This window comes from Amblyraja radiata, chromosome 17 (genome assembly GCF_010909765.2).
Source record: "Amblyraja radiata isolate CabotCenter1 chromosome 17, sAmbRad1.1.pri, whole genome shotgun sequence".
In the NCBI taxonomy this organism is placed as follows: domain Eukaryota; kingdom Metazoa; phylum Chordata; class Chondrichthyes; order Rajiformes; family Rajidae; genus Amblyraja; species Amblyraja radiata.
In genome coordinates, this window is record NC_045972.1 from 4,066,245 (window position 1) to 4,078,357 (window position 12,113).

The 12,113-nt window shown below is 45.4% G+C and overlaps 1 protein-coding gene across 4 annotated transcripts in view; it reads right to left on the reverse strand.

The window, feature by feature from the left end:
• Positions 1–6,267: 6,267 nt before the first annotated feature.
• The window catches only part of ca5a (carbonic anhydrase 5A), a 60,220-nt gene continuing 54,374 nt past the window's right edge, over positions 6,268–12,113 (reverse strand). For all 4 annotated transcript variants that reach the window (XM_033035643.1, XM_033035642.1, XM_033035641.1 and 1 more), the window contains one exon: positions 6,268–7,558. In XM_033035643.1, coding sequence (XP_032891534.1) covers positions 7,400–7,558 — 159 coding nt within the window. In that variant the 3' untranslated portion in view covers positions 6,268–7,399. The remainder of the gene's footprint in view (positions 7,559–12,113) is intronic.

Below are 12,113 nucleotides of genomic sequence, written 5' to 3' on the forward strand. Positions count from 1 at the left end.
TCCATCTCATTTGACCCCCGGTCCCCTGCTATTTCTGGCAGATTATTTATGTCTTCCTTAGTGAAGACAGAACCAAAGTAGTTATTCAATTGGTCTGCCATGTCTTTGTTCCCCATGATCAATTCACCTGTTTCTGACTGCAATGGACCTACATTTGTTTTAACTAATCTTTTTCTCTTCACATATCTATAAAATCTTTTGCCGTCAGTTTTTATGTTCCCTGCCAGTTTTCTTTCATAATCTATTTTCCCTTTCCTAATTAAGCCCTTTGTCTTCCTCTGCTGGACTCTGAATTTCTCCCAGTCCTCTGGTAGGCTGCTTTTTCTGGCTAATTTGTATGCTTCATCTTTTGTTTTGATGCTATCCCTGTGTTCCCTTGTTATCCACGGATGCTCTACCTTCCCTGATTTATTCTTTTGCCAAACTGGGATGAACAATTGTTGTAGTTCATCCATGCAGTCTTTAAATGCCTTCCATTGTATATCCACCGTCAACCCTTTAAGAATCAATTGCCAGTCTATCTTGGCCAATTCACGTCTCATACCCTCAAAGTTACCTTTCTTTAAGTTCAGGACCATTGTTTCTAAATTAACAATGTCACTCTCCATCCTAATGAAGAACTCAACCATATTATGGTCACTCTTGCCCAAGGGGCCACGCACAACAAGACTGCTAACTAACCCTTCGCAGGGCTCTCGCTTAACTTTTTTCCCCTGTTGCCATCCGAGCAACCTTGGCAGCTTTTTAGGTTGCCAAATGACAGCTTAGGTGGTCATTTAAGATGGCTTGCATGACGCGTGCGATGATGTGCTCGGACGAAGTGCGTAGTTACCAGTCGGAATTATACTCAATGAAGCATTCACATATTATTTCTGCTTCAAATAAAGTCACAAACGAAACATTCACCAATCAAGACATGATATATCCCACAATGACATGCAGCAAAATTATAAGACAGTATCTCAACTCTTTTTACACATTGCAATTAATGCAATTTCTATTAGTTCTTTCCACTTCCAAACAAAAATGTGGTTGAATTATTCAGCGTATGATCAACCTGTGTCAATAATTCCTGGACCATGGTAACATATGCGTACGTATAGTTGTGAATGTTGCTCATTAAATAACTACAGTACTGATACTCCATATTAAGAACATTGATTTGCCGTTAAAATGAATTCTGTAATAACGTGTCAACGGTAGCAGTGACAATCGAACACTGCGGTTTTAATGTTTCACGTGTTCACAATATAATTAATCCATCTTTATGGATTAAAACAAATAATAACATTGGGAATTAAAACACATTTGATTGCATTCCGTAAACATAGTCAATGTTTGCTCTGAAGACATTTCCAGGACAATAGGGTCAGGGAGGGGAGGGGGGGGGGGGGGTGGTGTGAATCAGTGCGGGGTGGATAGATGGCCGGGGGGGGAGGGGGGGTTAGAAGGCAGTCGGTGCAGAATGGATGGATTGAGGCAGGTGAATTAGTACGTGTTGGTTGGAGTAGGTAAAATTGTGAGGGGAGAGCACGGGGGATGTCAATGGTGTTGAATGGGGGGGTTCAGTACGGGATGGATGGGGGTAGACAAAAGTGCTGGAGAAACTTAGCGGGTGAGGCAGCATCTATGGAGAGAAGGAAATAGGCAACGTTTCGGGTCGAGACCCTTCTTCAGACTGCTCCCCCCATTCTTCTTGAATGGGAGGATCAGTACAGGATGGATGGGGGGGGGGGGGGGGGGGGGAGAGCCGTTCATGATGAATGGGGGAGGGGGGGGTCAATGCAGTGTGGATCGGAGGGTCTGTGCAGGATGAATGGGAGATCACTACAGGATGAATGAGGGGAAGGTGCAGGGTAAATGGAGGGTGGGTCAGTACGGGATAAATGTGTGGATTAGTACAGGATGGATGGGGGATCAGTACAGGATGGATGGAGGAGAAGTGCAGGATGGATGGGAAAGGGGTAAGTACAGGGTGAATTGGGGAACCAGTGCAGGATGGATGGGGGGGGGGGAGATGGGAAGGGGAATCAAAGCGAGGTGGATAGGGTGATCAGCGCAGGATGAATAGATTGGGGGGGGGGAGATGGGGAGGGGAGCACAGGGGATGTCAGTGAGGACTGAATAGAGGCGGGAATGGGGATCAGTGCTGGATGTAGAGGAGGGGTCCCAGGATAAGGGGGGGGGAGGGGGCGTACGAGAGAGAGAAGGGGGGCGAGGTGGGGAGGAAGGAAGGTCAGCGCTCCTCGGACGACATCGCCCGCTGCCTTGGCCGTTGTGAACTCCTCGCCACCGCCTCCCCTCCTCCGCCAGCCAACAGCAAGGTGCGGGGCCGAGTGGTGCAGCTCAAAGATCCTATAGCTATAGGATCTATGGTGCAGCTGCTTCAGAAGTGTCGGAGTGAATGACAGGTCCCACACAGCAGCAGCAGCGGCTCCATCTCCTCCTCCTCCCTGATAGTGGCCGCTGCTTGCAAACCCGCTAACGGCGATAACCGCTTTCAAAACAAACCCTCCCACACGCCGAGGCCTCCCCCTCCCTCCATCCTCCCGGCCTCCGCTTGCGGGAGGGTTTGTTTTGAAAGTGCGCCGTTAGCGGATTTGCAAGCAGCGGCCATTATCAGGGCGGGCGGGAGGAGGAGATGGAGCCGCTGTCGCTGTTCGAGGGCCGTCATTCGCTCCGACCCTTCGTCACCCCGCATCTAGTATCTTTCCCACGCAATACAGTCGTCACCGCCGACACAAAATGTCGCGTTCCTTTTCTCCAGAGATGCTGCCTGACCCGTGGAGTTACTCCAGTTTTTTGTGTCTATCTTCGGTACAAACCAGTATCTGGTTGCCAAGCCGGGCAAAATGACTCGGTGTTTAGGTTGCCCGGCGGCGCTTTGAGTGGTCAATGGCACCCGGGCAACCGTTAATTTCGAGCCCTGCTTCCTCATTACTCAATACCCAGTCTAGAATAGCCTGCTCTCTCGTTGGTTCCTCTACATGTTGGTTTAGAAAACTATCCCGCATACATTCCAAGAAATCCTCTTCCTCAGCACCCTTGCCAATTTGATTCACCCAATTTATATGTAGATTGAAGTCGCCCATTATAACTGTTTTACCTTTGTTGCACGCATTTCTAATTTCCTGTTTGATGCCATCCCCAACTACTACTGTTAGGTGGCCCGTACACAACTCCCACTAGCGTTTTCTGCCCATTAGTGTTTCGCAGCTCTACCCATATCGATTCCACATCCTCCAAGCTAATGTCCTTCCTTTCTATTGCGTTGATCTCCTCTCTAACCAGCAACGCTACCCCACCTCCTTTTCCTTTCTGTCTATCCCTCCTGAATATTGAATATCCCTGGATGTTCAGCTCCCAGACTTGGTCACCCTGGAGCCATGTCTCCGTGATCCCAACTATATCATAGTCATTAATCGCTATCTGCACATTCAACTCATCCACCTTATTACGAATGCTCCTTGCATTGAGACACAAAGCCTTCAGGCTTGTTTTTACAACACTCTTACCCCTTATACAATTATGTTGAAAAGTGGCCCTTTTTGATTTTTGCCCTGGATTTGTCTGCCTGCCACTTTTACTTTTCACCTTGCTACCTATTGCTTCTACCGTCATTTTACACCCCTCTGTCTCTCCGCTCACACATTTAAGAAACCCTTTCCCTTTAACTCCATCCTCGACTATTCCATTTGACACCCCACCCCCCCTTATTCAGTTTAAAACCACCCGTGTAGCAGTGGCAAACCTGCTTGCCAGAATGCTGGTCCCCCACCTGTTAAGATGCAATCCGTCCCTTTTGTACAGTTCCCCCTTACTCCAAAACAGATCCCAGTGATCTAAGAATCTAAATCCCTGCCTCGTGCACCAGTTTCTCAGCCACACATTCAGGTCCCGTATCTCCCTGTTCCTGCTCTCGCCAGCACGAGGAACTGGAAGCAAACCGGAGATAGCAACCGTGGAGGTCCTGCTTTTCAGCATCTGCCTGACGTTAAGGGTTTGGTGCGCACGGTACGACTTCAGACTAAGAACAATGTTTTAATAAGACCAATAACCAAGTTATGCTTGCTTCTAGAAGGCAAAGGTGAAGATTGAAGAATCGCTAAATGCAGATAATAATGCATGCTATTTTTGTTTTTTTGATATATGTTAAGCTTTTATAGCTACCTTTTTAAATGTCTATTAGTAATTGCCTCATTATATACTCAGAACAATTAGGGGCCGGTATGTAGTAGTCATTTGGCTTAACTCAGTTACCTTTAAATTTTAACCAGTTACCTTTAAATTTTATCTGCCTGTAATTATGTAGGTGGGATTTATTACGTAGTTGGAGGCGTGTTAGCGGCTGGGATTCTCGCGCAGACGCTAGTAGTTTTTAGTTTTAGTTTGAAGAAGCATGGGGAGAGGTCACAGCTTTCGACCATGCAGGGGTTCCACCATGCACGAGTTTGACTACGGGTAAGATCAAAATGTACTTCTACAAGAAGAAGTTTGGATGATTATCTTACTGTTTTTACTACGACAATTCCGGAGGAGGCGCTGTCCTGAACGGCTGCCTGTCCTGCAGCTGTCCGTTTTTTCCCCTTCTTTTTTTATTATTTTTAGTTCGTTAAGTGTACAGTCAGGGGGTCTAAATCTCTTATGTGTGGGGGGAAGGGGGAAACTGCTTTTCTAAGTCCCTACCTGGTCGGAGGGGTTGCCTTCCTCCGAGCAGCGTCTTCGACCTGTCCTCGCGGCCTACCAGCGGGTCCTGGAGCGACGTTTCCCTGAGGGGACCTGGCCAGAACATCGGCGTTGGCGGCGGCGCAGAACGTCGGCGTTGGCGGCGGCGGCGCAGAACATCGGCTTTGGCGGCAGTGCAGCGCTGGAGCGCTATTGCGGAGCGGGCGATGCCTTTCCTGGGTCGCCGCGCTGGGACTCCAGTATGCTTGGTACCGCCGAGGAAAACATCGTGGAGCCGCGGTTCTGCGGAGCGGCCAGCTGCGACGTTTGAACTTACATCTCGCCGAGATCACCAGTGTGCGGAGCTCCGTCTGGCGTGGTTTGTTGGCTTGGAAGCCGCAGGCTCCGGTGGGAAGGTGGCCGTTCCTGGCACCCCAAGCTGCTGGGGGTTCTCCCGACGCCGGAGTACCATCACCCGGCGAGAACATCGGGCGCCGTGGCGGCGACTGTGGAGGCCTCAATAGGCCCGACTATGGGTGGACAAGAGGATGGGGACTGGACTTTGTGCCTTCCCCCACAGTGGGAATCACTGTGGGGGGATGTTTTGGTGTTGAATTTCTTTATGAATACTGTGTTGTATTTTTTTAGTGTGCTGCAAGGACATCAGAATTTCCCCTGAATAAGGGGATTAATAAAGTATTTATCTATCTATCTGACAATAAAAAAACTATTAATTTAGAGACTGTTTTGAAAATTTATCTTTTAACGGCATTGAATGTCTCGTGGAGATCTCGTGGATGCCTATCAATTCTTATCTCCTTACCCCTGTCTTCATAGTGGCTAGAGGAAAGATTCCTTGAAAGTTATAATAATCTGCCACTACACAGAGGTTCACTTGCACCTCCTCCAACTTCATCTACTGTATCCGCTGTTCCAGGTGTGGACTCTTATATATCGGAGAGAACAAGAGCGGGCGCGGTGATCGTTTCTCTGAACACCTCTGCTCAGTCCGCCGAGACCTTTGCAATCTCCCGGTTGCAAAACACTAATTCCCCTTCCCATTCCCACACTGACCATTCTGTCCTGTGCCTCTTCCAATGTCAGAGTGAGGCCCAGCACAAATTGGCAGAACAGAACCTCATTTTTCGCTTGAGCAGCTTAGAATCTAGAGGATGAATATTGATTTCTCTATATTCAAGTAACCCTTGCTTTCCCCCTCTCCATCGCTCCTCCACCCTAGTTCTCTGACTTGTTTTACTGTCCTGATTAATTTTACTGATTGAAAGATACTCCTTGTCACCCTCCCCTCAGCTAACAATGAAACATTCTACATTTCCTTATCATTGTCTGCTTTAAACTGTTGTTTTCACACCTTACCCCTCCATATCTCTAGACTCCCACTCCCCTGACTCTCAGTCTGAAGTAGGGTCTCGGCCCAAAACATCACCCATACTCTGGCCCACTGGGTTACTCCAGCATTTTGTGTCTATGCAAATGGAGCACCTTAGTTGGTATGGGGAAGCTGCTGTATGGCTCCATAACAAAATGAGAACTGGTCTTAGAGTGGAGGGGGGTAAGAGGGAAATCATAAGTTCAGTATGCATTTTGGAAGGCAAAGATATGTTTACTTTTATTGTAGCAACATTTGAGTACAAGAGTTGTCAGATGTTCTAAAAATAAAAATTACCATACAGTACCTTGTGAGGCACTGTAATAAGATTGCATTTGGAATACTGTACATAGTTAAGATCTCCCTATGTAAGGGTAGAACTGATGAAGGCAGTACAACAAATATTTGATAGATTTGATTGATTCCTGTGATGGTAGGATTGGCATACAAAGAGTGATTAAGCAAACTGAGCCTATACTCTTCAGTTTAGAAGATTGAGGAGGGATCTCATTAAAATGTATCAATGCCTGGGCTTGAAAAGATATATACTGTATGTGGTGTTATGGGATCACAATCTCAATGAAGGGTTGACTTTTCAGGAGAGAGAGTAAATAATAAATTTCTTCACCCAGAGGGTGGTGAATCCCTGAACTTCTCCACCCAAGAATGCTGTGGAGGTTCCACTACTGAATACATTCAAGACAGATAAATAGACCGTCAAATATTAATCAAGGGATATGTACAGAGAAGCAGCATGGTGATAAATATCCAGCTATAATCCTTTTGCATGGCACAATAGACCAGGGGCCGAATAGCCTCATGCTGCTACTTACAGAAGAACAGAAGACATTATTTTCATACAAATGCCAACAGTGATCATCTACCATTCTAACATGCACCATTAGCTGCACTAAAATTTCTAGTCAACAAAATTTTCCGAGACCATCACTGTAATGCTGAGTTAAATCCTAAACACTATATTAGTTTTAGATTGATAAAAATGTTCAGCTTATATGAGACCAAGGTTGAGAGGTTGTATTTAGTGTTCTATGTAAAACATTAACAATCTTTGTCATCAAAATGATACAAGTACCTTATTAGCTATTATTTCCATCTGCAAATAATAAAACATATATTTTAATTGTATCAAATGATAAAAAAGCACCCAAATATATAAGTATCTTCTAAACTGTGCTTGGTTATTGATATCTTAAAGTAGATATTACATGTAAGCACCAAAGTTGAAGTAATTTCTTTTTCCAGTTCACCCATCATAAAAGAAAATTTGAAGCCCTTATAATATAACAAAAGCACATAGGTATATTCATTTGAAGTTTTCAACATTCAGCTGTGTGTATTCTGTTGAGAATTATTTTCATGGGAAGATGGGATTGTTGTATACACAGTTCTTTTCAGTAGAGGCTGCAATGATCGGTAGTTGTCCACCATAAGTTTTTGCTGTTCCCCACGAGATGTGCTAAACAAACTACGAAACACATCCAGCTGTTAAAAAGAAAAAGAAAAAAAATAAATGAAAAGGAACTATGAACTCCTCTCAGATTGCTATTTAAAAAGGCAACCAGTTTATTGTTTAAAAGGAAGTGGACAGAATACCCAAAACGTATGGTATACATGTAAAAAAAAAGGAATTTAAATTTTCAATCATAAATATGCAGGAAGGTGAAGGGTGAACATAGAGGTGTATAAGATCACGAGGGGAACAGATAGGGTGAGTGCACAGGTACAAATGAAAAATTGATCTGACACAGAAATCCAAGAGAAAAGGCTGCAAATTCTAAGCAGAGTGAGGAAATAATCATGGAGAAACAACCGACCAACCATGAAGTTAACGGATAAACAAAGAACAGTATTGCATTGGAACAGCGTGCAAGAAGAAACTGCAGATGCTGGTTTAAACCAAAGATAGGCACAAAATGCTGGAGTAACTCAGCGGGACCGGCAGCATCTCTGGAGAGAATGAATGGGTGACGTTTCGGGTCGAGACCCTTCTTCAGACATTGGAACAGGCCCTTCAACCGATAATATCGAACTACACTTCTCATCATTTTATATACTTCTTTTAGGTCTCCCCTCAGCCTTTGATGCTCCAGATAAAACAATCTGTTTGTCCAACTTACAATAAAATGCTGCCTTTAATAAAGGAAGCATTCTGATAAACCATCTCTGTACCCGATCCAAAGTCTCCACATCCTTCATGTAATGGGTGGCCAGAACTACAGTACTCCAAAAGTAGCCTAACCAAAGTCTTATAGAGCTGCATTACTCAAAGCCCTGATCAATGAAGGCGAGCACACCATACATCTGCTGTATCACTCTATCTACTTGTTTTGCCACTTTCAGGAGTTATGAAATGAAACCCCAAGCTCTCTCTGCATATCCATCCTGTCAAGGGGCTTGCCATCAACTATATACCTTCTTCTTACTTCAATTTCCCAAAGTGTAACACCTCACGCTTGCTCAGATTAAACTCCATATTCAATTTCTTCAATCAGTTCTGTAGCTGATCCTGCTGTAAACATTGACAACCTTCCACACTGTCTGCAACTCCAGCAATGTTGGTGTTATCTGCAAATTTACTAACACATCTACATTTCGTCCAAGTCATGTGTGTGTGTGTGTGTGTGTGTGTGTGTGTGTGTGTGTGTGTGTGTGTGTGTGTGTGTGTGTGTGTGTGTCTGTGTGTGTATATCTCAAACAAGAGGTCATAACATAGCTCCCTGCAGAACTCTACTGATCACAGACCTCCAGTCAGAATAACAGCATCCACTACAACCCTCTACCCTCAGATTACTTTCTGGGCTCTGGGTCATTTACTTGAAACCAGAATTCCATTCATGTTCTTAGACTTTTAGAGTTATAGAGCTATACAGCATCGAAACAGATCCCTCAACCCATCTTGTTCATGCCGACCAAGATGGCATTTTGGATTAGTCCCATTTGACTCATACAGTCCTTCTAAATCCTTCCTATGCATATATTTGTCCAAATGTCCTTTGAAAGTCATAATGTGTCCTTTCTAGATACAGACTCCTCTGTGAAAAGGGTGCCTCTGAAGTCCCTCATAAATATCTGCCCTCTAGTTTCTGAATCCTCTACCCAGAAATAACTCACTTTATACATGCCCCTTATGATTTTGTATATTTCAATAAGGTTATCCACCTTCCCAACTGATTTAGATCCTGTTGTAAAGTTAGATATCCTTCTTCATAGTCTGTTATATCAACAATTTTGCTGTCACCTACAAATGTATTCACAACATTAATTACATTGTTATCCAAATTATTAATTATGACCACAAGCAAAACTGGGCCCAGCGCCAAACTCTGTGGCACTCCGAAGTCCCCAGTCTGAAAAACACCCCTTTACAACTATCAGTGCATTCCAACCCCTTTTTAAATCCACTTGGCTACCTCACCTTGGATTCTACATGATCTTATCTTCCAAACTAGCTTTCCATGTGGCACATGTCAAAAATCTTGAAGTCTCACATAGACAACTTTCAGTGCCCTGCCCTCGTTAATCTTATTAATAACCTTTTCAAAAAAATATCAGATTCATAAGACACTATTTTCCATGCTGATGATGACTATCCTTAATCAGAATCCCCTCCAACAACTTTCCTACCACAGGCGTCAGGCTCAGCGGTCTGTAGTTTCTTGACTTGTTCTTGCTGACCTTCTTAAATAACGGCACAACATTAACCACTCGACAGGTTGAGTTCAGAATCAGATGGGGGAGAAAATAGTTAGGCTTCACATATGTTGGTGATGCCACATGCTTTGCACCTGAAATCAGCATTTGCAATGCATCCAGTCAACCACCGAGTGGCACCGTGAATGGCAGCCTCGCCAACAGCCTGTCTTGTGGGGGACCTGGGGTGGAGGGTATTGCACCGAGGTGTTCCCTGCAACCTGTTTCTCTCGCGGTTCACAGACTCGCCAGCCGCCTGCCACTTTTGCGGGCTGGAAGAGTCTGTGTACCACGTGTACATGGAGTGCGTGAGGCTGCAGCCACTGTTTGAATATCTAAAGGGGCTGCTCCTTGCCTTCTGGCTGCATTTTTCACCCACCATCCTCATCTCTGGACACCCTGTGCGTAGGGGAGAGGGTAGGGCTGAAGATGTCCTGGTTGGGTTGCTCCTGGGCCTGGCCAAGCTGGCCATCCGCGAGTCACGGCGCCAGACGGTGGAGGGCTCTACCCGAGCCAGCTGCCTGCCCCTTTTCCGGGGTTACGTCCGTGCCCGGGTGGGATTAGAAAGGGAATACGCCCTGTCTGCGGGCACCCTGAGGGAGTTCCGGGACCGCTGGGCTCCGCAGGGTGTTGAATGTATCCTCAATAAGGATTGTATCATAGTTGTATAGTAGTTTATTACATGTTTGTATTGTATTATGGTGGTGGGTTCTGGCTTGTTTTATTGTAGTGTAATATTATTTTTTAATAATTGAATAAATTTATATTAAAAAATAAATAAATAAATTAAAAAAAACAGCCTGTCTTGTCCCTTTCTTCTTTGTTGTTTTTTGTCTGTTTTATTTGTATGTTTTAGTTCATCTTTAGTTTTTGTATTATGTGGAGGGGTGGGGAAACTTTTTAAAATCTCTTTCCTCGACGTAGATGCGACATTTTCCGTGTCGTATCTCCGACCGCACTGTGGCCTTAATATCGTGGAGCTGGCGGTCCCTTTGTTAGGGATCGACTGCGGGAGCACCAGCTGCAGGAGCTTCGACCGTCCCGATCGCGGGAGCCTTGATCGCCTCTTTGCGGGGGTTTCAATCGCCCCGACTGTGGATGCTTCGATCGCCCCAACGAGTAAGGGAGGAAGAAGGTAAAAGTTGTTTGCCTTCCATCACAGTGAGGAGTGCCGGGTCACCGAAAGCAAGATGGACGGGCTGCCTGCGCTGGTGAGGACTTGGGGGGGGGGGGGGATTGCCAAGAATGTGGTGGTTTCGGTGTTTGTGGGGACGTCGCGCCGTGGGATCATCCTGGAGTCTGGTGCGAGTACAGGTGGCTTCCCCGTGGTTTGGGCGGACAGGGACTGCAGAGAGAGTGACAAGTGGTCGGTGCAACTCTGGTCATATCATGGTGTGTGTGGCCCGGACATTGGACTGATGGCTGTGGGTCTCCGCTTATGCTGTGTGCCCTACGGATTCTCACACTGTGGTGGCTGTTTATGTTTAATTTGTATGTAATTTTAATCTTGCTGCTTTTTTTTGGTATGACTGTATGGTAAAATCAAAATTCACTGTACCTCAGGGTACACGTGACAATAAGTGTTTCACAGTACATTGTAAAGGAAAATGAGATCACATTAAAGATATTTGGATAAATGACCTTGCGGAACTCGATTTCAGGAATGACCTAAGGCAACAACTAATGCTGTCAGGGAAGGTACACAAAAGGCTGGAGAAACTCAGCGGGTACAGCAGCACCTATGGAGCGAAGGAAATAGGCAACGTTTCGGGCCGAAACCCTTCTTCAGACTGAATGCTGTCAGGGAGATTTCCAAAGCTCAATGGTGAAAGCTCAATTTAGCTTGCTCAAAGCTCAATTTAGCAAATGGTGGTATTACATTGCAATTTGTAAGATGTCCAATTTAGAAATCAGATATCTCAAATTGATACAAGGATGAAGAAATTACTGAGACATTGGAGGGGTCTTAGGGGGTGGAAGGAATAGCTAAGAATGTTTTTCAAAACCAAAATACTCAAAGGGGAACTAACATTGATCAGCAAGTGCAAAGACAATGCATTAGCAGTTGATGGATAACATTTACCAGTCATGCAGCTTGTAAAGCTGCTGTCCCACAGCACCAGAGACCCAAGTACCATCCTGACCTCAAGTGCTGACTGTGTGGAGTCTGCATGTTCTCCCTGTGACCACAGAGTGCTCCAATTTCCTCCCACATCCCAAAGACATGCAAGTTTCTAGGTTAATTGGCCTCTGTGAGTTGCCCCTAGTGTGCAGGGAGTGTGTAGAACCTGGATGTGAACGGGTGCTCAATGGTCGTGGTGGACTCGGTTGGCCAAAGGGCCTGTTT